We start from the raw sequence: 26,511 nt of genomic DNA on the forward strand, positions 1-26,511 counted from the left end.
TTTTAATGTGAAAATTGACATGATTGTTATCGAGCACTAGCGCACTTACCCTTCCGTGAATTTCTCCCAGATTTTAATATGTTGTTGCTGAGACTTTGCGCTATCGTTTTGTTTACTTCGTCTTTTCATACGATGTCGGGATTACGATAAAAACTTGGTTGAAATTAAAGCTTATCTTCTATGTATTGAGATATTTCTTTCTTTCTGCAACTTTCTTTGCAATAACTCAAGAAAAACACGCCCTATCACCCCCATATTTTGCACATGTTTAGTTCATATCTCGTACATTATTTCATAAAATAACAACTACTAGATCGGACAACATCTTGGGTATGTAAATTAGGGTCAAAGGTCATAAATGTTTCATCGCGTATCTTAGTGAATACCTGTCCTACCTTTCCCATATTTTTCACACGTATAGACGATGTCGCGAGAATCATTTCACAAAATAACCACTATTTCATCAGATGCAATCTTGGGAGTGCAAAGGTGGGTCAAAGGTCATATGTACTTGTTGCTTTTTCTTCGTTATAGTGTATACAGAATTTGGTACCTAACATGGCAGATATGACTCCCTTTGCTAAATGAGAATGCAAACATCACACGGCCAATGTCTCTAAACACAGATGAAACTTGTATGGTCATGCCTATTGCGATCAGGACTCGAATCATTGATAAAAAAAAAATCGGATCACCTTAATTTGTCAGTGATGACAAATTACAATCTCTAGTTTCAATTTTATATCCCTCAGTTGTGGTCTGGGGAGAAGCTAGAGTGCATGACTGGCATATAATTGCTGTCCCAGCTCAAGATCCAATTTGGATGCTATAAACTTGTTTGGGTAATTCCTGGGGAGGAAGTGAACTTACCAGACAGAGCCACTTTGTCAGTTGATAAGCATCATGGCTTCCAGTCCCACAAGGTATATCAGTCGTACTCTGGTCCTTTCATTAACCCTCTTAATACCGTCATACTGTGAATAGTGTGGGCTGTGTAGTTGGCATTGGTCATGACAGACTTGTAGTTGGCCTTCAACTGTACCCAGTGCTTTCTGTCAGTGAGAGCATGGACCTGCTGACGAAGGTCGTTGACCCTGCATTTGCATACCAGCAAAAGAAAGTTTCTATCTTTGCTTCTCAATTTGCTTGTGTAGAGGAGCTTTCTGTTGGCACTGCATGCTGTATTTCCTCTTTCAACATTAGTGGATATGAGGAGACAAGGTTTTGCAAATTATATTCCCTTGACATTTGCCCATCCTGGCACCATTTTCCTTCGCAAACTTGGCATATAGTGATCCTTGATGCTTTTGAATTTTATTTTATTCTGTTCCCTTTTGAGAGATATTTAGTGAAAACTTTTTTTTTTTTTGACACCCTGTCAAAGGCTCACCCCAAGTACACACAGACTGTGGTCCAAGGTGAACGTTTGCATTGCCTTCAACAAATTTTACTTGCTTGAGTTATCTTCTACTGAAAAAGTAGGAGTCCATCTTCCTCACCCAACAAACAGACAAACAAACAAACAAACAAACAAACAAACAAACAAATGTGGATACATGGGCTTTCTTTGTCAAATCCCTTGTCCAGGCTAGCAACAGTGGGCTGCTGAAATTCGATGAAATCATGTGTGTGAAGGAAGCATATAATGGTGATGAGGTACAGAAAACTGGTATACATAGAAATCTTTAATAAGGGTTGGTATCATAGGAAATGGCCAGCACTCACCGGCAAACAAAGGAATATTAATAGGGTAGGATTTCCCACATGCATCTTTATATTTCCTGTGGAAAAGGAAGTAGCTGATTCACTGTCTATGTGTATGTTTGAAGGTTGAAGATGTGAGGAATATTCCTGTTTCTGTTTTGTTTGTTTATCTGCCACTTCAGCATCACCCTTGTTAATCAATAATCTAAGTTTATGTTTTATAGGAGGAAAGAGGTTTAATATCAAGAGGATGATCTCTTGTATACTATTCATGAAGGCTTCAGTGATGATGTGGTAAATAAAACTTATGTTGAGACCCCGGTTGTCCGTTAGTTGTTCTGAGCAAAATGGTTTCGGAAAACAGTTGTGTAACTATACGTTGTATGCAATCATAACAAAGAAGCCCTAAAAGCTGTTGAAATCTCAGTTTAACATCCTGGTATGGAATATGCTACAAAATCTTGAAAGTCATTATGGAAGCCCTATAGGCCTACATTGTGAATTCTTTTGGACCCTCATGGTGACCATTGTGGTAGAAAGGGAAAATTCAAAATATTATTCTGAATAGTGTCTAAAGGGTAAACATAGATTTGAAGCACCAGAAGTGCAAAGACCCTAGAGGTGGTACTTCAAGGAAGTTTATGCCGTCAGTTGTATTGTTTCTACGTGTACAGTGACAGTGACCATTGTTCGCAAAGTGCACAAGCGTAGGAAATATTTCAAGTGCTGACAAAAATCACTTATTTTCCATTAGCTATTTTGCTTTATGTTTCTTGGTGCTCTGTACACTGGAGATCGTCAAAGGATGACATATCACTTTCCTCTTTATCTATTAGATTTTATTTATTTATAAATTCATTCATTTTAAATTGCCACTTAAGATGATGGATGCATTGAATGTACATGCTGTCTATAGTTACGTTCAGACGGCAGGCCCTAACCTCGAGGTTTAGCTCTTGCCCCCTAACTACGACGTGTGTCCACACGACGAATCTTAACCTCGAGGTTAAGCTTCTGCCCCCCCGTAACTACGATACGAGTGGGTCCCACTCGATGTTAAAACCACAAAACCGGAAGTTTCAGCCCACACTGCTAACAAGGCGTCTATTTATTCTTTAGTCCAACCCTGTCGGACTCGCTTACAGGTACTCTTTTTCTCTGTCATGGTATGCAGAGATAGCACTGCACTGATGACTTTATGCCTGTATGAAGATATTCGTCAAAAACATTTTTTTAGCGTCTGAGAAGAATATAGAATACAGTAGCGAGTTCAACGTGTTCAGTTTCAGAGATCAAGCGCATGGGAAGAAAAGATGATGTTGTTGTGTCGTGCTTCATTATAGGTTTTTCATGTGTAGTGTATTTGTGGTGTACGTTTGGGAGGTTGACCCGGAAGCAGAGGGAAATTGTGGGGGCTGGAGTTTACGGCGAGGTCATTCTTAACTTCGAGTTCGTTGTTTTTTGTGTCCACACGGTGCTTAACTACGAGTGGGGACCCCCCGCGGCTTGTGGTTAGAGCGCTAATCTCGTGGCTTGAAACATCGAGCAAACCTCGAGGTTTGCTAACTACGAGTGCGTCTTCACGGTCCCTAACTACAAGCTCTAACCTCAAAGTTTCCTAACTTCGAGGTTAAGGGCTCCCGTCTGAACGTAACTTATGTTTGCTTTGTTTTGTTTTGTCAGTAGAGTCAATTTTTTGTTTGACTGCAAAATAAAAAACAATTTATGCTGATTCTCCTGTGTTAAACATGAGATGCTGACTAGAACCATGGAGGCTTTAATTGAATCAGCATGTTGAAAATTGAATAATAATAAAAAAAAAACAATGTTACTGTGAGGACCATTGTTCTATTGGGTTTTTTCCCCAAAATATTAGAGTGTGAAGCTTTATACTAGTAGAAATAATGAAATTAGAAATATTCCCAATTCCACTAAAAAGTGTATGCATCTAAATTCTTGAATTTAGATGAGTCAACAGGCACTACTGAACTGCACTGATTGCACAGATTGAATATTTTTGTGTGGGATTTTAGTGTATTACACGTTATATGCATGATGGTTTGGCTAACTGTACCTACGGTATATACACTGGCCCGATTAGCGAAGTGCTGATTCGGGTGCACAATCACTGTTTGATGCGCGATCAGTAATTTATACATTGCCCATTATATGCTACGCACACTATCAGCTTCATTATACTGTACATGGCAGGACATTTTTAATCACACATACACATGTACAGCATATATGAAAGCGCAGAATCTGAAGGGACTCTGTGCCTGGTGTAAGATCAATTTCTGTAAATTTAGATGGAAATGAGAAACAGTGAAGAGCACATTTGGAGTTCGTCTTAGATGTTCTTCCAAGTCACAAAGCTATGTGCATGTAATCAACAGGGTACGGATTCACTTTAGAATATGCAGAGAATGCTTGCATACCAGTACTTATTTGATATTACAAGGAGGCAGCAGCAGCAATGTTTTATATGGAGCTGGTTTACCTACAACAGCTGACAAAATCATTTGTTGTTTCCCTAATTGTTATCAACTATATTTTGTTTTATTTTATTTTCTTTTGTTTCAACTTGTATGAGGGATCAAAACACTTTGGAAGGCCAGGGCGTCAATAGGGAAGTGATGAGCAGGAAGTCAGGCAGCTCTCAAATGACATTCTAATTCATATTTCCATTGTCCGTATGTGTGTTGTTTACACTTGTGTCATGCTGTATTTAGTTGTCATAAAGGGCTTTGTAGTGTTGCTAATAGTACCATGGCTACAAGGTGATACCAAGGAGGTGTCTGGTAACTTCTTGGTGATACATTATTATGGAGGTTTATCTTCACACAGGTCTTTGTTAGGAATAGTGTACTTGTGTGTTTGTAGTCGTGGGAAAAAAAGGAAAAGCATTGATGACCCTACCATTGAGGATGAAAATGTGTGTAATCTCCATTATCTACATGTAGTCACATAAACACAATAGAACTTTCACAAGATAGCTCCATGTGGTGAAGATGTTGCCAAGTTTGATGTCATGCTTGAAGATATTCAAATGCTAATTCACAGTGAAGCTGCATAGAGCATCGAAATATTACACTACGCATGTATGTACTTACACCCTAGACAAATTCTGCGTGCCAAATTGACAATAACAGGGTGTTCAGACACACGAAAAAATTATGCTAGAATGGTATAGCTATACCAAAACAGTATAGCTGTACGATGAATTTGTACACCTGAACACTGACTAACGAAACGACGTATAATGAAACGAGAGTCAGAGCATCGTTTCGAACTAGAACTCGATAACGAATTATCATTGCATCGTGTCCATTGTGCGTCTGAACGCATGGCAACCATAGAACGGTATAACTGGGCGGGGCTTAATTGGAGCGCACATGAACTGGTGACCCCATAGCTGTCACTCATGACCATAACAGCCTGCGCAGTGGGAAACTGCACATCTATTGTATACAACATTTTCCAGAACGGTTGAGATTAGCGGCTGAACGATCTGTCGGCTATACGATGATTCTTTATACGTTGTTTCTTTATCGAGTTTTGGTATAAATTGGCTTGTGTCTGAACAGGGGGTTTGACTGCATCCAAATTTAAAAAGAAAAAAATAGCAAGAGAGAGAGAAAGGAGGAAGGGTGTAGAAAGGATGAGTGTAGAGCAATTTTTGTTTGGAAATGTGGGCTATTAGGTGGTGACCTTTAAATGTCAGTGGCAATATAACATCCTTAGTCAAGTCTTTACAGACATGTGGTGTGCTCTGCAACCACAGTAATATGCATTAAAAAGAGCAGGCTAATGGGTGTATGCTGTTGGAGGATAAAGGAAAGAGAGAGAATGTGTGTGTGTGTGTGTGTGTGTGTGTGTGCGTGCATGATGAAAATTAATTCATTTCAGCCTTTTTTGTATAGGCTTGCAATAACAGCAAAACAATTACTGTGTGTTTTCCTGTGGTTGGATTATTTCCAGGGAAATTTTCCAGGGAAATAGTGTACAATAGTATACCTGCGGTTTGTTATACACCCAATGAAGACGCATAGCAAAACAATACACTGATAAACTGCATGATACAAGTTACATACAGCGGATGTGATAATGAAAAAAAAAAGAAAAAAAGCATTGCGATGAAATGGTAAACAGCATGGCCTTTCCATTCAGTATTTCATGTTTTGATCGATATATTCTTCGTTCCAATGCTGCAGTGTCAGAACCATGTTTAAAGTCAGCCGTGAGGACTTGGCATGGTAAAAGATGTATCTAGGGTAATGTCAGCCATATAGACTGCTATATTTTGCTTGCAGTTTGTATTCCATAGTACTCAAACAGATTGCCATTTGGATGCATCCTTTGTTTCTCTGTCTCCAGCAGTTTGATGCTAGGGCAACCTGCTTGATAATATCAATATGGAATTTCAAGGATACACAAGTAGGTTTCACAGTGAAACGTGAAGCAATATTTGTTTCAATTTCTCGCACTGTTTCCATTACTGCCAGTTTCATTTGGTTAGCTCACCCAAGCCAAAGGCTCAAGTGAGCTATAGGCATGACTGCAATCATTCATCGTCTGGCATTTGTCACTTTAAGGAGTTACGGTGTCATGCATCGTGTGTTAACTTTTTCATTTTCAGCTTCTTCTTGAAAACCCCTAGATGGATTTTTACCAAACTTTGCACGTAGCATTCCATAGGATCTTAATTTGTTCAAATGGACATCATACCCCATTGAGGACCCTCCCCCTAAATAAAGAATCTTTAAAAATCTTCTTCTCTAGAACCATAAGTATCTAGCTAAGTTTTAGTGCTATAGGTAAGTACATTGGTGACTGTGGTTTCAAGTTAATTCATTGTAGATTCTCGGGTGCCTCCATTTGGGCCCGTATGCGCCACGTTTTTGGCACGTCATTTGCCCAATAATTCCGAAAAACTATGTTTATCGGCGATAAACAATGTTTTTTGATCGATAAACTAAGTTTTTCGCCCGATAAACATAGTTTTTCCAGAAAAACTCTGTTTATCACTCGATAAACATAGTTTATCAGCTGATAAACATTGTTTTTCTGAAAAACTATGTTTACTGGTATTGAGTGATAAACAGAGTTTTTCTGGAAAAACTATGTTTATCGGGCGAAAAACTTAGTTTATCGATCGAAAAACATTGTTTATCACCGATAAACAGTGTTTATTGGTAAAATGGCATGCCATACACGTTCCCATGCTTGACTCAGTTGATGGCGTGCCAACTTCGTATATTCTGCTCAAATGCACAAACCGCCAAAAATGATCGATAAATCGCCAATGCCGCAGTACAAGGAAAGCGTTTCTCGCAGTTCCATTCCTGTCACATTAGGCTTGCATTTTATGTGGTTATTGAGTATCAAGGGATGATCCTTACTGGAATCTTAAGTACAGTTGAACCTCTCGTATCTGGACAAGTCGGGACCGGGGCTCATCCGGATAATGGATTTGGCCGGATACGGGAGACTCAATGCTTTATACATGTACATATACATACACATGTACTGATGTAGCCCATTGTAGTGCCACATGTAGTAATGTGTATACTGCAACCTTTTCATTGTTACATTTGGGGATGTTTCGGGATGTTGAAATGTCTGAAGGTAAGCAATTTGGAAGAAAATTTGATGCAATATATGTTAATCATATTGGAAGTAATATGTAATTCATGTGTGTTTGGGTAGGAGTTCTCAAAGAGTTGGGAATCCCCCTTTCTTCCCGTAATTATTAAAAAAAAAAAAAAAAAATTACGGCGAGATTGCGTCCGGATAATAGAGAGATCCGGATAAAGGGAGGCCGGATAACAGAGGTTCAACTGTACATTCTAAGTTTCTGTCACTGTTTTGTGTGCAAAAGTCATGCCTCTTATACTATGATATAGCTGCTGGTAATTTGAAAGAAAAACAATTATAGATTTGTCATACAATTTATATCAAAGCAGAGCTTGGCATTTTCTCTACAACTTTGGTCATAACATGTCCAGGGTAACAAAAATCTGTAAAAGTTACATATAGATTTGAAAAACAGAGTCTTAGTGCTTTCCCAAAGCATGATTATGGTGCACTCTCAGAATAATGTGGCACACAGAGGGTTTACACCATGGCACATAAAGAGTTAAAACTCATGGTCAAATCTTGCCCGCAATGCCGTAATTAGATGTGACAGGTTATCAAAACCTCTCTTTTGAGTCAATAGTATCTAATCATTCCTCCTTTTGAGTCTTCATCAACTCCAAGATATCATGTCCAAGTCTAAATTGAAAATCTGGAAATGTTCTAGGAAAAAAACAACAACCACAAACAACAAATTTTGACAGCAAAATGTGGAATGATTGAAGACCTCCTTTAATTATCACAGCTCTGAGCTCATCGCTGCTCACCTGTCTGTGTGAATGTGTGCAGATAGAGAGAGCTCGAGCTCTAAACCATTGGCTATACCTTTTTCTTCACACCTAAGTTACCCTCAGTCCCACATATACATTTGATTTGGACGTCCTTGGATAAGAACCTTCCTTCCTATGAGGACTGTGCTGGCTTGGCAAGGCAACGTTTGAATGTTGTTAAAGGAAAATTTTACTCTGGTTGACTTTGAAAATACACTAACATTGATGAACAGAATATTAACAGTTTCATTAAAGTTGATTTGGCTAACGCACAGTGTAAGTGAATGAACATTTCTTTGAATTACTTGCATTTAGATCAAATGGAAGAAATTAACCTTCACATGAAACTACCCTGGGTTTGTAATGATCTAATGATGATGATTTTACAGTGGGGTTAATGGGGCAGTGCTAAATTAGATGAAAAAAAAAAAATCACTTTGAATGTGTGAGTACAAATGAACCAGTGGTAGCTTTGTGAGGCACTGACCTAATTATGCATATTATGAGATATTGTATGGTATGCGGCCATGACTAGATACATGTATCATCACGGCTACTGGCCCATTCCCTGTTTTTGAAAGATTAATCCAAACTTGTATGTTTGTTTTCATTGTAATTGTTTGTATGCTGTTGTTATCAAGGTCAATGTGTAATTGTATGAAGTTTCCTTTAATCGCATGAATATTCCTTGACATTCAAATAAGACCTTCTCTAAGTCTGTATGAATTGATTATGAGAGTGGCTTGCCAGGCTATGCCATGGTATGAGGAAAGGTGACTTTATTTATAGAAGGTTGCATGTAAGCCTCTTACATCTTTGCTGAAAAGGGTGAAAATGTGCATTGGTGAAAAGAGGATATCTGGATTAAATGCCAACATCAGATATGTTTGCATGATGGAATGTGCAACATTTCAATGTTCTGAGAGCTACACATATTTTGACTTTGTGTTTGCTTCCTGGACAATAATACAATGTATAATTATGGGGGGGGGGGGGGGAGAAGTGGGGGAGGAGGGACTTGAAAAGTATTACTAGACCTGCAGGTAGCATTTACAGCTATTAGCTAATTGTGTGCCGCCATGCAGCAAAAGTGATGCATATGTAGCACTTTCATTAGTATAGAGCCGCGTGCAAACAATTAGATTGATCTCAGCTAATGTCTCGTTATGTGTCGCATGCTTTTAAATCCTTTGTCATTGCTCGTAGTGGCTAGAGTTGTACCATGATAGCAGGATTGGGTGACATTGTCAGTGTGCTTTCTGGAATCTGGAAGAATGGAGATGTGGAAATGGATGATGACAGAAGAAGAGGGGGAAAAAAGGGAAGTTAATGGTAAAGGAAATTTATGTACAAAATATAGAAACACAGGACATGTGGCAGAGTGTACACGCTTTGAGTAGAGAGAGGGAATCTTATCAATGTATCCACTGCTTGTAGACTGAATGAACTGAAACGCCTTCATACATCTGTTAGGTCTAAATACTTGTCTGTAGATGTTACAAACGTTGAAATGTTCTGTATTCCAGTTGGTATGAGAGAAATGGTATCAAAAAGTGAAATTCTGCAATTCAATCTCTGTCCTATTTCTAGCATTTCTGTTAAGGCTACTTCATTTTCCTGTTTTCTTGGTGACCTATTGTCAAAGAGTATGTTTACGTGTTCAGTTGCCAGGGCGTGTGTAACTGAACATTCATTATTGAATGCATGTGTGATGATGACTTCTTTACATTTTTTCTTCACGGGTGGGGATGGGGGGGGGGGGGGTCCAAATTAATTTAAATGCAGTTTATCTGCATGTTTTTCATGTGATGTTACATTGATGTATGCACTGTGGCTTTTCTGTAAAAGTTGACCACAGCACTGCATGAAGACAAATAAATGTGTGTGCAATATTGGAGGATACAGTGCACACTGGAAAGCCTGCTGTTATTCAAATTTTTGCTCACATTTATTTTTGGTCTTGTGAGGCAGGCTCAAGCAGTGCTCAAGCTAGGCTCAAGCCAGCCTGGCACAGTGGCAAAATTAAAATGATATCATGCAGTCAGCTACATGTAGCTTGGGAGCGCCGGGTGCCTATTTGTCTGCATGGATTTATTACAGCTCCTTGCAGTGCAGATCATCCTAAATCACCAAGGCTATAGTAATAGCCTCAATTAGGAAATGAAAAATTATTTTAGATGAGTTTTTTTTTTCATCTTACTTCTGTGTCAGTAATTTTTATTTGCATCTCTGCCAGATGATTAAATGATTAAAGGCGAATAGTATCATTTTCTTCTTCGCCTCTTGCCCTGTGCATTATTGTGTGCGTGTGTGTGTGTGTGTGTGTGTGTGTGTGTGGTGTTTGTGTGCCATGCACTGTTACTGTGTAGAAGTTCAGAGTGAAAATTATCTGCTTTGTTATGAAATGAAAACATATGATTCATTAATACATATTTGGGGAGGGGGAATTATTTCAGCTGACTTAAATGTTGTTTTTGTTTTGAATTTCTTGCCAGCCCTCTTCAGATTTGTGTAAATGTGTTGTAGATGAATCTCCAATTAAAAATCAAACTCGGATGTACACAAACAAGGCAAATGATAATTGTCTCTGTAGTAAAAAGGTAAAGGGTGTTCAAAAAGTACAAACTCTGTATAGTACTGCCTGTTCTGTTTTTCAACTGATGATACGTACAGATAATGATACCAGCGTCATGACATGTGTGATGAGTTTACTCTGCTCACAGAATTGGCTAGGGCTATACTATAGGACACATCCATGAAGCCTGTGAAATAGAAACCATGATATTGACATCATCAGTGGCAGATATTGTCTTAATGTTGATGTATGATTGAAGGTAATGATGGTAGTATTGATGAGGACGATTTTTACTTTGTCACACTGCAGAGTCATGGAGTGATTTTTTTGATGCATATTAACACTTTTACTGATATTGTGGTCGGTGAGATGGTCTGCTTTATTTGCATCAGGTCAGAATCGAATGGTGACATTTCCGTCACCTTGAAAATTTCCATATATAGAGGATACCAGAATATAGTAAAATTCATTATGGATGAATATGATATTTATCAATCATAGAATTCATTCTTTGCAATGCTGGAAATTATTTAAAATCAGATATTGAATGTTTTGTGTTGAATTTTCCTTTCATTTTTTCCCCTTGTCTGTTTGCAGGCTGATGAAGATGTGGAAGAGCTGAAATCGCTGATGGAATGTCCTCAAGGAGCCAAGGTAATTATCGGGCTGATGAGATTGGATCTCAATGGCGATAGCAGGCAGCGAGGATACCATCTACAAATTACCCACTACCACTGAGAGGGCTTTCAGACATACAAAAGATTCCATTTCTAGTCCTGTTTCTGATGCTTGATTCCTAATACGTTTAGGGTTATGTTACATATTCAGATGTTGGAATGGGTGTATACTGTCACAGTCACAAGAAATTTTCTTGTGCATGAAGCTTTCGTGATATTTGCGAGGAGCTGAGGTTCGTGAAAGGAGAATACTAGTATACACGTCAAAGTTTTTGTCTTTACAATGCATGATATGCTCTGAATTTCAGTACAATCAAGGCAGTACCAGGCAAGCTTGATAGTACCTCCTTGATACAATGCTGCACCAGTACTCTGTACAAGTAGACTTGCTGCCCTAGCAGTTTAACTTTGCGTGCAATCAAATATGTGTGTAACTTTTTATGCCTCCACCACGAAGCGTCACCGGAGGCATTATTTCTTTTATTTTCAACTTCACATATGTAGTACTGCACATCTAGTCAGCATTGTGCATTCGACAAATCCCTGTATTGCTATACATTTTGATATACTTCATGAAGTCATGAAAGTAGTGCATTTTAAGTTTGCTGTTAAAGGTCCGGTTTACCTTTGGGAGCAGCAATTTTAGAAATGTTCAAGATGTCACATTTGATGCATATGTGTAGGTCTGTTGCATCACAAAACATCCTACCATATAAAATTTCGCTACAAAGCCTAAAATATCAGGAGATATCAGTGTTTTTCTCAATAAGCCGTAAGTGTAGACGGCTTAGTCTGGAAACACTTTTAATGATAACCATTGTTCACATCTTATGTACTCAACAACACCTAACATTGATTACACAGATTCAAATTTTTACAGTGGTTGTTTCTATCCCTAACTCACATTTTAGAACTATTTTAAAGCACTAATGCTGGCTTTTTGTTTCATCTGCAAATGGTAAATTATGCCTTTAAACAGACAAAATGACTCTATTGGCATCAGTATGTTCATACACACATTCACAAACAAACTCGTTGGCCAAGCAGAAAGGGCTCTGAGTCTTACAGAGGGGGCTCTATCTGCTAGTATAAAGGCCAGCGCAAAGTGATTCTTTTGCCTCTCCGAGATATTCCTAGCGGGATCAAGTCTGAAATATGTAATCAGCTAGATCGGATAGTCTGATGGAGCCCAGTTTGCTGATGGCTTTTGCAGAGCTTTGTTAATTTTATAGAAAATCATCTTGCACCCAAATGACAGTGGGCATGATGTTAGTCATGTGTCAGAGAAGTTTATGGCATGCAATGAAATGAGTGTGTTTTTGTGTGTGCATGTATTTATGTTTGTGTGTGTGTTTGTGTAATGAAAAGTAATTTTTGATCAATGTAGCGTGGGTGTGAGGGAAATAGCTTGTGAAGGATGATACAGGAGTTTGAATTGCATGCTAGTGGATGGATAGGGATGAGAACTTCAGGAACTTCTCTTTCTATATACAGATGATGCACACATCTGAGTGTGTCAATAGGAATTGTGTGCATCAGGTAAGCATACATCTCATAGGTGTGGACTAATTTCTATAGAAACCAAATGCACTCTGTTCCTGCTGATACATGAAAAGAAGTGCATCATCTGTTTTATAAAATGATTGACAAAGTTTGGCCAAGAATCCATTTTTTTTTTGGCAATCATGCTTCCAATAATTACTGATTCACAACAAATTTACTGGAAGCATGGTTAGCCATCTCTTGCTACAAGTGCGCAGTTGCATGTTTACAGTGGCTATCATCGGTGATCATAATAATTACTTGATATCAAACATGTGGCCAGTATAAGTAAACACAGAGCTCTTGACCAATGAGATTGCAGAGTTTTCTTGATGTGGTCTATAATTGCTTGTTAAACCTCTTTAATGCACAACAGAGCTTCATTCACTACATAGATCTTTTTGCAATGTCAACCCACTCCCTGTTCTGTAGAGGGGATACTATGCATAAAGATTGTTTTGTTTTGTTTTGTTTTGTTTTGTTTTGTTTTGTTTTGTTTTGTTTTGTTTTGTTTTTTTTTTTTTGGGGGGGGTCATTTTCTTTGTAATGAAATCAGCCTGTGGATACTAAAATAAATCATTAAGCTGGGACATCACAGCAGGGCATAACTAAAAATGCATATTCTACCTGCCCATCTTGGCAATCAATCAGGCGTCCAATTGTGTTCAAAAGATGAGTTCCTTAGATTTTGGATGCTGAACAGAGTGATTTATAGGTTATCCTCTCAAGCCCAGCAGCCTCATGAGTGTGTACAATATACTCATGCAAATTGGTTTGTGGCACCCTGCTCTGTTAAGTTGTTTTGGAATGGGAAAAGTAGTACAGTTCAAGGGTGGATCCTAATTAAGTGGTGACAAGTAATCAGTTCTAATGCTATCATCCCACCTATGTGTGGTTTAAACAAGGAGGTCAGTGGCATCGGTTGCTTTCATGCTGTTACATGTGGATTACGTTGTTTTGCTAGGTGGTTTCAATGCAGATGCTATCATTCCTGCTGGTGTCCAGCAATAATGGCGTAAAGGTCAATTAATTGAAATTCATGCAGACTAAATGCAAAGATGCCAAGTCTCCCTTATCCTGGAAGATGCTCCCTGAAAAAAAGGAGTGGGGGGGGGGGGGGAATCATTTTTTTTTTCATCCTGACAAAAGGATGTAACAGCATCCCTGATTTGGAAATTATCATCGCCTACTGAGATGCATGCAACACACAGGCCTCTTCCTGATGGCTCTTTGGAATCTCACAGCGTTTAATGTGTGAACGTTGGCAGCTCTGTCAACAATGATTTAATTCTTTCCCTTGTTACAAGTTCAAGTTTCAAGTTTCGAGTTTATTTTCTACTTCTCATAAAAATAGAATGAAATCAATGTGATTTCAATATAGCATTACGTACAGAATAAAACAATCATTAACATGATAATATACATAAAAATTAAAGTGTGTGATTCAGGATGAGAGTGAGAGTGTGGAATGGAACAGCAACAGGCCATTGACCTTTTGAAGCTGAACCCCATAGACAAAATAAGATTGAGTCATTGGAAGTAATGTTTGTTATCATTCAAACAAAACATTACAGAATAGTTGGCAACAGGCGCAGTGTACAGTAACAAGGACTAAGTGCACTTACAGGGGACAAAACAAAACAATGACAAAATGAAAATGTACAAAAAGGGACACTATGAAACACACAACAATCTGAGATTACACATTAATGCAATAGCGTGAAACCATCTGTACCTTATATTATATTGCATGATATGTGATGTGATACGATGATGTGATATGGTATGATATGATATGATATGATATATGATATGATATATATGATAATCATGATATGATATGATATATGATATATGATATGATATGATATGGTATGATATGATATGATATGATATGATATGATATGATATGATATGATATGATATGATATGATATGATATGATATGATATGATATGATATGATATGTTCGGTACGATATGATACGATACGATATGATACAGTACAATAAGATATGATATTTCTTACATTTTTGCAGAAAATGAGATTCCTGATCCTTGAGCAGAAATTCCTAGAGCTCCTTGAGGATGGAAGCATCATGGAGGCCTTAGATTGCCTGCGCAAGGAGCTGACTCCACTCAAGTACAATACAGAAAGGGTTCATCTTCTCAGCAGGTAGGTCATCCCAAGGACAGGAGATGATGCAAGTAAACAGTTGTGATTGTTGACAATTTATACATGCTTGTATCATATCTTATACAAATTAAAGTCAAGTCAGTCAGCCAATCCTTTAATTATGTAGTTCTTCAAACCATCACTTAGTTGCTCAGTCAATCAACCAGTCAGCCAGAGAGTAATTCAGTTAGTTGGTCACTTAGTCAGTTGGATAGCCAATTGATTAGTTAGTCACCTACTGGGGTGAAGAAAATCCTGCTTTGAAACAATAGGTGAGGTGAATCCTTTTTGATTGTTTGTACTGTCACTGTTACTGATCCATTTCCCATTCCTTTCACAGCTTCCTGATGTGTTCCAACAAGGATGAGCTGCGTGAGAAAGCCGGCTGGGCTGGCAAAGGTCACGAATCCAGGAGTAAACTGATGGAGCACCTTCAGTGTGAGTTCAGAGAAATATTGTGTGTGTGTGTTTAAGTGTGAGTTCAGAGAGATATTGTGTGTGTGAATGTCCTTGTGTGAATTCATAGAAATAGGGAGAAGCAATAATCTCCCCTCACTCTCTTATTTTGTGGTAGAATATGTATAATCATTTATGTTATGCATATTTCCTATACAATATAAACACATGTGTTTTGTTTTGTTTTCCAGGGCTTGTTTGCAGCCCAAATCAGAGCATATCAAATGAGAGCCATATGGACCTAAACAAGACATGTAGATTTCTTCAAAGACCTCTTTACTGATTTTAGCTTCCAATAAATTGCGACCATATTTTATGCAATCTCAGTTGCCCATGTGCAAAATTAGGGATTTTGATTCCTTCTTAGCTGTTGCCTTTTAAGAAGACCAGAAACTCCATAGTGATGCATGTGAAATGTGCAGACTGTACATGGCTTCCATGTCTGTATTGCATATTTTGACACACTATTTTGCAAACATTTAGTGCCTGATGACTTCAGTCACTGAAACAGTGGAGAATTGGGTAAAACTCTCACAGATGGCTAGATTAGATAAGATTAGATTAGAATCATGCAGTGTTTTCTGGCATCTTATTTAGTGCCTTTGTCCAACATCATGCAAACATTTCCAGCATTCAGTGGTCTTCTATGACCGAAGGCTAAGGTTTCATGTGAATACAGGAAATTTCAGACCTGAAGCCATGAAGTGATAGACCAGGAAGCAAAGGATGTCCTTGAGCACAGCATTAATGTCACTTTGATCGGGGGGGGGGGGGGGGGGGGTGTTCATAAAGCTGTTCTTAAAGTTACGAACAACTTAAGAACGACTCGTGATCAGTTCTGATGTGCTATACTTATCAGAATTTCAATAATTCAGCACAAGAACTGATCACCAGTCGATCTTAAGTCGTTTGTAACTTTGAGGACAGCTTTATGAAACACCCCCTGGGTCCACATGGCTTCAGTATGTGTTGGTTGTATATACTATCTTAAAGTTACGAACAACTTAAGAACGACTCGTGATCAGTTCTGATGTGCTATACTTATCAGAATTTCAATAATTCAGCACAAGAACTGATCACCAGTCGATCTTAAGTCGTTTGTAACTTTGAGGACAGCTTTATGAAACACCCCCTGGGTCCACATGGCTTCAGTATGTGTTGGTTGTATATACTATTTGCGACATAAATTTCTGTGTTTTATGTAAAAAGTCCTTCCCCAGAACTTGAATGTCATTTCAAGTTTGGGTGAGTGGGTGAATATTGTAAATATGTTTTTCTTCTTTGGTTCTGTTTTTGTTTTGTTCATGTGGACTAATGTGTTTGTGTATCTGTGTATGTTTATTCCACCTGTTAAACAGCTTTCTTGCCAGCATCTGTGATGCTCCCACCGCGCCGTCTCTACACACTGCTGGGTCAGGCCGTTGACCTCCAGAAGACAAGATGTCCGTTCCACAATACCAGGCACGGAGACGACTCCCTCCAGAATATGTCACTCTTATTTGACCATGTGTGCAGTAGGTAAGTTGGAGTTAAAGATACACTGTGTTTCAACAGTGGGTTTTTATTGAGGGTTAGCTACCAGCATACAAATCATATGTTTTGGGGGAGGGGGGATGGGGAGTGGCTGCACTTAGAATCACTTGGTCTTTATTTTTGGAGTCATTAATGTCCAGCATGTTTTGATGGAGCTTTTAGCTACACAAGGATGACACCTTTTGTGAGTGTCACAAAGAGACTGGGGAAGAAAGGGGTCTTTCCCCAACTGGGATGTTGACGTCCTCACTTAGACACTAGGGTGGTAAACACTGTGCACATTGATGCACCTGCTTTGTTTACTGAGAGTGCACCTTATCCTTTTATTTTGATAAGACTAATTTCCAAAGAAATGAATTTCTTTCCCATCGTACAAACAATGACACTCCATGCTCTCCCCCCTTTTATGTTTCTATCCAGTACAATTGGACATTTTTAACCCCTGCTCTCTGTCCCACGTGTGAATAACAAAACTTGTCAAAGAAAAACAAGGGGCTTTTTTCATGCCTTGCAGTTCCTCTTTTCCTGTATGCTTGTAGAACTGTATAGCATTTATGCATTTCAGGTACTAGTATGATTATGTAAAATTGTGGAGTTTTTTCATTGTCAGAGACCCCAACTCTCCCACTTTCAATGGGAGATCTCCTGCCAAAAGCCCATTTTCACGAAATCTTGCATTCTCCCGCTTGAGATTAAATTTCTCCCAACCGGGCCCTGTGCTTTGTCTCCCGCTTGTATGGTTTTGTAGATCATGCCAGTCAATTTCATATGCATGCATGAATAGCATCTACATATGATATATGAAATGAAGTTTTATGAAGCCAAAATATATATATTTGAATCATGGAATTATTACTTACTTAGTGCCATCGCATGCTGAAAAATAAGCCTGAGATAGCACGAGAGAGCATCTAGAACCCTAATGACCCAAGGGACTTGGCGCTTTGCGCACATCAAATTGGAGTCTCCCATTTGCTAGGGGTTGAGGTGGGAGAATCTCCAGATCAGAAGGTGCTTGAATTGGGGTTAGAGTCTCTGCATTGTTTGTCATTTTCAGATGTAATTTATCATCATGATGTGTTAACATTGTGATTTACATCAAATATTGCTATCCACAAAATGGACTTTTAACTGATATTGATGAATTTCTATTGGTTGATACACCAAGCTATCAGCTATGTTTTTAAGTAACTGGGTATATGTCTGAAGTAATTGAGTGTGTATGTTTAAAGTAATTAAGTGTATACTGTGTATGTTTGTATCCTGTGTTTGGTGTGAAATCATACCATTTGTTTCTCTTTCATTGTGCCACCAGGAATCAGTTTCCATCAAAGACACATCAAATTCTCCATGACCACTGCGATGAGGTGTGGTATTGCAAGTTTTCTCCAGATGGGACGAAGCTGGCCACAGGGTCCAAAGACATGACAGTTATAATATGGGATGTCATTAAGGCAAGATATTCATGAACAGTTTTGACAATGCTTTTTTTTTTCTCATGAACTGCATTTGTATGTCATGGTGTCTTATATAAAGGGTCACAAATGTAAATGAATGGCAAATGCTTGATAAGCTTTTTACATTTATTACCTTTTAATCAATGAATTCCTTTCAAAATATCAAAGACTTATCATTAGGTATTCCAGGAAAGCATCACTTAAAGCACCAAAAGCATTTGTGTGTGTGAGAGAAAGGATGTATTGAATGAAAGAAATAAAGTCAGAAAGATATATTGCAAGGTTAGAAGGAGGTTTGATTTGGAAACAATGTGCACACACACAACCTGTATTGCCAGTTAATTTCAGTTTAATTTTGGTAATGGATTAAAAATTCCAACTTGTAACACACAGTCAAATATGCCAGTGTGTGTGTTGGAAATGTCAGAGTATTTCTCGTAACCGATAAAGAATTCGAACTCATGGCACACAGTAAATTATGTCAGTGTATGTGATGGTTGGTAGTCTCATAAACTGGACTGCACACTGGCTTCACTTGTAGGGATCAAAGTTCAACCCCTGTATCTGTGAGCAAGACAGTGGGTCCGAGTTGCTCTCCTCTCTTTGGCTGTAAAAATGGGTATCCGGAAAGAAGGTTAAAGTATGTATGTGTGTGAGGGATGGGGTTGGGAAGCCATTACAGAGTGTAGTGTGTAATCACAATATGTGGGTTCCCTAACTATTCTTTATTTTTCTCTTATGTTTTCATGAAATGTTCTTTTATTGGTGACTAAAAAGTTAAATCTACATAGACTGTACAAAGTCAGTGCCAATCATTTTGAGGTGGATCAATCAAGATTTTTGCCATATCTTTGCAGTAAAATGATAGCCGTGCCATCACAGTATTAGGAACTGTCTTGTTCATTGACATTTCTTTGGAGTTAGATGTCACCACCCAAGACTTTTAAGGCATTAATGTCAAACCTGCATCTATTGCTCTTGGATCAGCTTCACATGGCACTTGGCAGTGAAATCCATGTAACTTTTATAAACTGTGGTCTGTATGGGAGCTTTTATCATTTAAAGTTATCATCACTATAAGGGCAATAAATGAAGCTTACAAACAATTGAAAACATCTTCCTGAAGGGCATGCATTTTTTTTTTTTTTTTTTTTTTTTTGATGCAGGAAACGCTGGAGCTGAAGCGTAAGAAGACGTTGGAAGGTCACGCATTTGGCGTGTCATTCCTAGCGTGGAGTCCTGATAGTAAATACCTCATAGTGTGTGGTCCGGAGGACTCCTCTGAACTCTGGGTCTGGAATGTGGAGGTGAGGAAATGAACAGAAGACGTAAAATGACCAATCTACAGAGAAATATCGGAAATGCATAACGTAAATAATGGTGTTTTAACCGCACTTTTTTTCCTGACTAAACAGGTTTAAATTCAGGGTGTGGTTTATACACCAATACAGCCAATACCGACACCCAATAGCTACTGGTATGATTTCAAACATTATGATTCTTTATTCCTTTTATTCAGTTGGCATCAAAGAAAAACAAGGATAAATCATTTTATGTATGAGACGTTCGTTCAACCCTGCAGAAAGATTACTTTATCACGTCATGAGGAAGATCGGATCTAATGTTCAGAAACAGAAATATGAAGAGATATGCCCAGGCAGATATTTGTTTTTTTCCCCTGACGGCCAAAACAAGGGGTGCCATTAATACACCGTTATTCACGGTACTCATGAGAGTGTTGTTGTAGATCAAAGCAGTGAAATTACAAGGGGCAAAGTTAATGAATCAAAGTTTAGAGAAGGAAATGTAAAAATATTATTGTAATCGCCATTCAAGAGTCAGTGCATGTAATTGCAGCAGAACTACCCCCCCCCCCCAAAAAAAAAAGAAAAAAAAAAGAAAAGAAAGTGGAGGCAGATTGCATGTGTACTGACTCATCTCGGAAGTTTAATTGTCCTGCCCAGCACACTTACTGTGCAAAAATTCCGTGGATAAAAGTTTTATCTACTTTGTCTGTCCTTAGCCAATGTGTAAAGATGGGTACCTGGTTATGCTGGGGTAATATGGACAATAAGGCCGGGCTTTCTAGAACACTGCGATCACAGTGAAGATTTTTTACTGTATGATTTTTATATGTAGCAGCTCACCATGAAATAATGATTGCCTGTTTCGTTTGTTGACAGACGGGTGAGGTGAAACCCAAGATGAGTCAGTCAGCTGATGACTGTTTGACAAGTGCCTCATGGAATGCTGACTGCAGGAGATTTGTGACGGGTGGGACAAGAGGGCAGTTCTATCAATGCGTGAGTAGATTTTTACTATCCAATTTTCCCTCCATTTTCATAGTGGCTCACACATGAACAAGTGGGAATTATGATGGGCCATAGAAGTATGTTGTCTGAGTTCTGTCATGTACTCGACACTTGTTGACTCGATTTCATATTGAAATACACCATGTGTTTTGTGAGTGTAACGTTTTGCATAGGGGACAACTTTGCCTGTGGTTGAATTTGTGGAGACAAGAACCAAACTGATGAATGGAAAAGAAGCATCCTCACCATGGACACAATATCAAACACATTTTGGTCATGGGGAGGCAATATTTTTGACAGTTGTTGATGTAGCAAATATCGGTTGACTCGCCAAATATGCCAAAATAAAAGATACTGTGAAATGTAACAACCTATGCAGTATGTGTTTTCATATTTGCAAGGTGTGATTGGTCACTCATTGAATGATCAATGTGCAGTCTTCATATTAATCTGTTTCCAACAGAGACAGAATACTTTGTTAATGTGTACTTGCAGTTAATGCGTAGTTAATGTATGCCTACTGATCTTGAGAATTGCTGCCATTGTGTAGATACATTCTTTGTATCCCATTTTTAACAGTTTGCCAGTTGAGAAGTTTCTCTGCGGGGTTGACTGCTGTTAATCATCCACAATAAGGATTCATGCTGTGAAAAGAAAAAATGCACTCAAGGATCACATCCGTGGAATTTATGACAAGCATGTGATGATGCATGCTTTGTATCTTTCACACCTTACGTGATCCCTGATCAGAATGGAAGTTAATTGCTTCACCAATTCATAGGATGTTAAAAATAATGAGTAGATTACCTGATAGCCAAGTGTTTACTTTGTCGTTCCTATTAATTATTATTCTTCTCTTTCTGCATGCTTTTTTTCTCACTGAATAGATATGAGAAATTCAATGGATCTGCCTTTTTTTTCATTTAAATATGACTATTTGCTGGCAATTCATTCTCCCTTCCCAGGATTTAGATGGTAATGTACTGGATACTTGGGAGGGAGTCCGAGTCCAATGTCTGTGTATGAAGAAAGATGGCAAGACAGTGTTAGCAGCTGATACTCATCATCGTATCAGGGCATACAACTTTGATGACCTCACAGACCAGCATGTGTAAGTTCATCTGTGGTGTTAACCATCAGCCATTTGTAAGGTTTTGCTTGGGACCATATTTTTTTAATCATCCTGTGTATGTGTCACAAAGTTTTGATCCGAGGCTGAAATGAACATGAAATATGTTGTTTTTTTTTTCTGAAGTTGGTATATTAATAATATTTATTTCAAGGGAAAGCGAAATAGGGCCCAGTTATATTACATTCTGTATTTACAAATATTTCAGAATTTTTACTTTGTCAGCCTGTTGAGTGGTGTGATCATGTGGTGGTGCTGGTTGTAGAAAAAGAGGAACAAAGTCGAGAGTTAAACGAAAAACTATCATGCTACATCTGTGATTATGATTCTATGTCTCATTAACTGTGAGGCTTTACCTGGGGATGGTGTGGCAAGCTTCTATTCTTTCTTTTCTTTTTTTTTTTCTTTTTTTTTTTTGGGGGGGGGAATAATCGTTTGCAGTGGCAGATCATCAAGAGTGTCTTTTTTTTCCACAATTTAAATGCTATCATCTCCTGTTGCTCTTTGAAACATACTCTAGAGGGAGACAAATTGAAGAAACTTACACCTGAACCTTCACCCCTCTGAATAATATCTTTCTTTCATTTAATGTGCCTTGTCTGCCTTAGACTACTTAACATAACAATGTCGGAATTTGGGAGCTTGGGTATTTGTTCCATGTTCATCGTGTCACTGCCAGCAACCACGGACAGCCTGGTGGTAGTGTCGTTGCCCGGAGAGCAGTAGATGACAAGTTCGAGTCCCACTGGTTCCTTTTTCCCGACATGTTTGTTAATTTACAGATCAGCACTTGCGATCTTAACCTGTTGAGGACGAGTCCCGAGTATACTCGAGCAGGTGTTTATGGGAAATGCATGTTGTAGCAATATCAAACCGTCCTCAATGGGTTAACAAATTTCATTTGTAGAGGGAGACAAACTGAAGAAACTTACACCTGAACCTTCACTCCTCTGAATAATATCTTTCTAACATGCTCTCTGTTTGTTGTCCTTTCCAGTCTGCAGGAAGACCACTCCATCATGTCCTTCACAATCAGCTCAGATGAGCGCCAGGCCCTGCTCAGCGTGGCCTACCAGGGCGTCCACCTCTGGGACATCAAGGACAAGCTGCTCATACGCAAGTTCCAGGGGGTCACGCACGGCTTCTACACGATACACTCCTGCTTTGGTGGGGTGGATGAGAAGTTTGTTGCAAGTGGTAGTGAAGGTGAGAGCCCACTACTTCAAAAAAGCAGGTCCATCGTTAGCAGTGGTTGTTTTAGTGCTTTGTGTGTATTTTCCGTGATGCAAGTTCATTAGACGGAGTGATGGATAAGAATTTTGTGTTCAAGCTGGTTTGATTTCATTAATTTTAATTTTTATTAAATGCACATGTAAACTAATGGCATGTTGTGTTGATGGACCAGAGGATAAGATTCACTAGGGTTTGTCCTGTTGTTATTCTTTTTACCTACTGTATCCAAAGCCTCTTGACATTTCAAATGGACTGGTTTAACGTTAAGTGCGAAGTCCCTCCGTCATGTATATGTCATACTTCCTGCCACAATTGGATGTAGTTTCTGCCTTATTTCAACCATGTAGATAAACTGAATTCATTCAAAACAAAGGAAAAGTAAACATTATCAAAACTTCACAGAAATTGCAACAGAAATTCAAGGTACAGACATGTATTTCACTTTGATCAAGTGAGAAACAAAACAATATGAAATTTCTTGAATATTTGTGGATTCAGAAAAGGTATCAAGTATAACAAGGTATGCAATCAATTCTGTGACATAAAAAGAGGTCCTGCTATGACTATGTGAGAAATGCTGTCAAGATAGATATAAGGTTTTAAAGGTATAGACATCCCTTATCAGCTATTTCCTTAGTGACTGCTATGCATGATATATTGTCACACCGTCACTATCTCAGACGTGTGTGTATGTATGTGTTCCGGCAATGTCAAATGACTTCTTACCTGTTTTTTTTTTGTTGCAGATAACAATGTATATGTGTGGCACACAAAGCAGGAGTTGCCAATTTCAGTATTGCAGGGCCACACCAGGACAGTCAACTGTGTGGCGTGGAATCCAGTGCTTCCCAACATGCTAGTTTCCGTTTCAGACGACACCACCATCAGGGTTTGGGGACCTGACGAATCCTCGGGTGAGGAATGCTGAATTGTGATAATGATAATGATAATGAATAACATTTATATAGCGCTTAATACTGATGTTTCTAAGCGCATCAAATCGGGGAAAAATAATATATCTAACGTAAAAACAAAATACAGCATTATGTACATATTATGATAACGACAGCAACAACAACAACAGCAAAATTAAGGTTGTGTAAACAGATGAGTTTTCAACAATGACTTAAACCTATCAACATTTTCAGCGTTACGAATATAAAAAGGGAGTTCATGCTCTGAGGGATGTTGCCATTCTTTTCATGTTTCCTTGATTTCACGAAATTCTACCTCGAAATGACATTTGATGTAACGCACCATTTGCAAGTAGTGTTTTTTGTTTGTTTTAATGGTGCATTGTAGGCAAGCATCTAAAAATGAGCCGTGAAATTATTTAGCAGGTCATGCTTTTAGTTTCTTTGACTGTGGAAGGCATTGTTTGGTTTTCATATGGAGGAATATGTGCAGTATTTGGTTGAATGCCACTGGGAATTGAAAAGAGATATTTCTAGCTTTTATGCTGTCAGCATCAAACTGGCATGAGTCCACCGCTGTTCACGTACCCCCCCCCCCCCCCTTGGCAAACTATTAAGTTTTCATCATCAGTATATTGTATTCTCAGACTATCATGTCAAACACATAATTCTTTTAGGAGCTCAAGATGTCATACTTGAAGTCTGTTGGGGTGGTTAGTAAGAGGACAAATTTGGATTTTTAATTGTGGATCAGATTACTTGTGGAGAATTGCAATGTGATGAGTATTCAAAACTGTGATGGGTATCTCCTTCTTCTATGTGCATCTCTTGCAGAAAGTGACGGTAGCACGGAGGTTTGACGGAGACAGATGACCGGATGACCAGAGAGACTAGATACCCCAAGGATTGTAATATTATGTGTGACATGCTCTCACAGTGTGCAGGAGGAAGGACATGTGTATGGGAACCCACGCCCCGGTGCCCAGCTGCTAGGTTGGCTGCATGATCTGGACATAGGGCGTGGCACCTCCGCAGGAAACATAGGGCGTGGCACCTCCGCGGGAATGACAGAGGGGAAACGAGAGGCCGGGAGGGGCGATGATACTGTGTTCATTGTCAGAATGATGACGAGAGAGGAGGTACACTTTCTAAACAGGAAGACCTGTATGTGATGCACAAAATGATGTGAAACTTTCGCTTTGCCATGCAACTGACAAGGACTGCACTCAATTCTACTCTTATTTCTGCTGGGGAGCATCACGGCCTGTGGCATGTTGTGACTGTTCGCTTTCATCTCCCATGTGGCTGCTGCGTTTCCCGGTCTCTATGCGACCGGTAAAAAAAAAAAGTTGGAGGCAGATTTCATATGTACTGACTCATCTCGGAAACCTGTGTTACATTTGTCATAGAGCATCAGAGAAGTTTGTACAAATGATCTGACGTGCTGAGTGAAACGTGTGCTGAACATACAGGCAGTTGCAAGTGTACAACTCACATCTCAACACTCAAAGCTTTACATCGCTGTACCAACACGTCCCCCTCTCTCTCTCTTTCTCTCTCTCTAACTCTCTATCTCTCTCTTCCCATTCTTTATGGGAGAAGATTCAAATGTAATCCATGGCTAGATATTGTGTATGTGTGTCCGTGTGTGCATGTGTGTGTGTGTTTGTATGCGTGTGTGCTCATGGGTGTGTATGTACAGAATTTGAACTATGAATTGTTGGGGAGAACACAAAGCCCTCTGACACACAAATTCTGGCCAGATTCAAGAATTGTGAGCAGGAGGTGTCAGACATGTGGCAAAAAAACAGTGTTTGATGTAAATTGTTGCATGAAAACTTGTTCTGCATCTGGTGAGACATTAGGCATGTACATCAGTAGCTGGCATCAATGTGTAAGTCACACAAAGTGTAACACAGCTAGCTGCCACTGTGTATAGGCATCTGTTCTGACACTGAGCATAGTGTCAGATTGCTGTAAAGAGCACAATTTCAGATGTTTGGTGAACAAAATGTTGGCTCAGAAAAGTTCAGTATTTGCCCGAGTGTCTTGAAGTGAAGGAGAATGGAGCATGTGTAATGTGTATTGTCAAAGGAAATGGGAATTTTATTAGGATTTTGAAAAGTATGAAAGAGTGCAAATATACTGAAATTTTAGACATGTAGTAATGATGAATGTGAAGTTATTGTTTAGTTTTTTTTTTAATATTAAGTCCTTTTTCTAGTCTTATTCTTTGTTACATACTTTGTTGCTTATCTGAACTGTCTGTAGAGGAGAAATTAGGGTTGGTACATTCTCTTGTGTGTGTGTGTGTGTGTGTGTGTGTGTGTGTGTGTGTGTGTCATCTCTCCCTTCATTTATGGAGGAAATGATCTCTGGAAGATGTAGACGAGATGTG

The 26,511-nt window shown here is 38.8% G+C and overlaps 1 protein-coding gene across 1 annotated transcript in view; it reads left to right on the plus strand.

The window, feature by feature from the left end:
• LOC140226309 (WD repeat-containing protein 26-like) overlaps nt 1-25,619 on the plus strand; it is a 48,615-nt gene extending 22,996 nt beyond the window's left edge. The window contains exons 3-13 of the mRNA XM_072306807.1: nt 11,284-11,340; nt 14,943-15,079; nt 15,420-15,517; nt 16,894-17,053; nt 18,384-18,522; nt 19,692-19,832; nt 20,709-20,828; nt 21,803-21,948; nt 22,964-23,172; nt 23,946-24,113; nt 24,948-25,619. Coding sequence (XP_072162908.1) covers nt 11,284-11,340; nt 14,943-15,079; nt 15,420-15,517; nt 16,894-17,053; nt 18,384-18,522; nt 19,692-19,832; nt 20,709-20,828; nt 21,803-21,948; nt 22,964-23,172; nt 23,946-24,113; nt 24,948-24,973 — 1,401 coding nt within the window. The 3' untranslated portion in view covers nt 24,974-25,619. The remainder of the gene's footprint in view (nt 1-11,283; nt 11,341-14,942; nt 15,080-15,419; nt 15,518-16,893; nt 17,054-18,383; nt 18,523-19,691; nt 19,833-20,708; nt 20,829-21,802; nt 21,949-22,963; nt 23,173-23,945; nt 24,114-24,947) is intronic.
• Nucleotides 25,620-26,511: the final 892 nt, after the last annotated feature.

The sequence above is a fragment of the Diadema setosum genome, chromosome 1 (genome assembly GCF_964275005.1).
Source record: "Diadema setosum chromosome 1, eeDiaSeto1, whole genome shotgun sequence".
In the NCBI taxonomy this organism is placed as follows: Eukaryota; Metazoa; Echinodermata; class Echinoidea; order Diadematoida; family Diadematidae; genus Diadema; species Diadema setosum.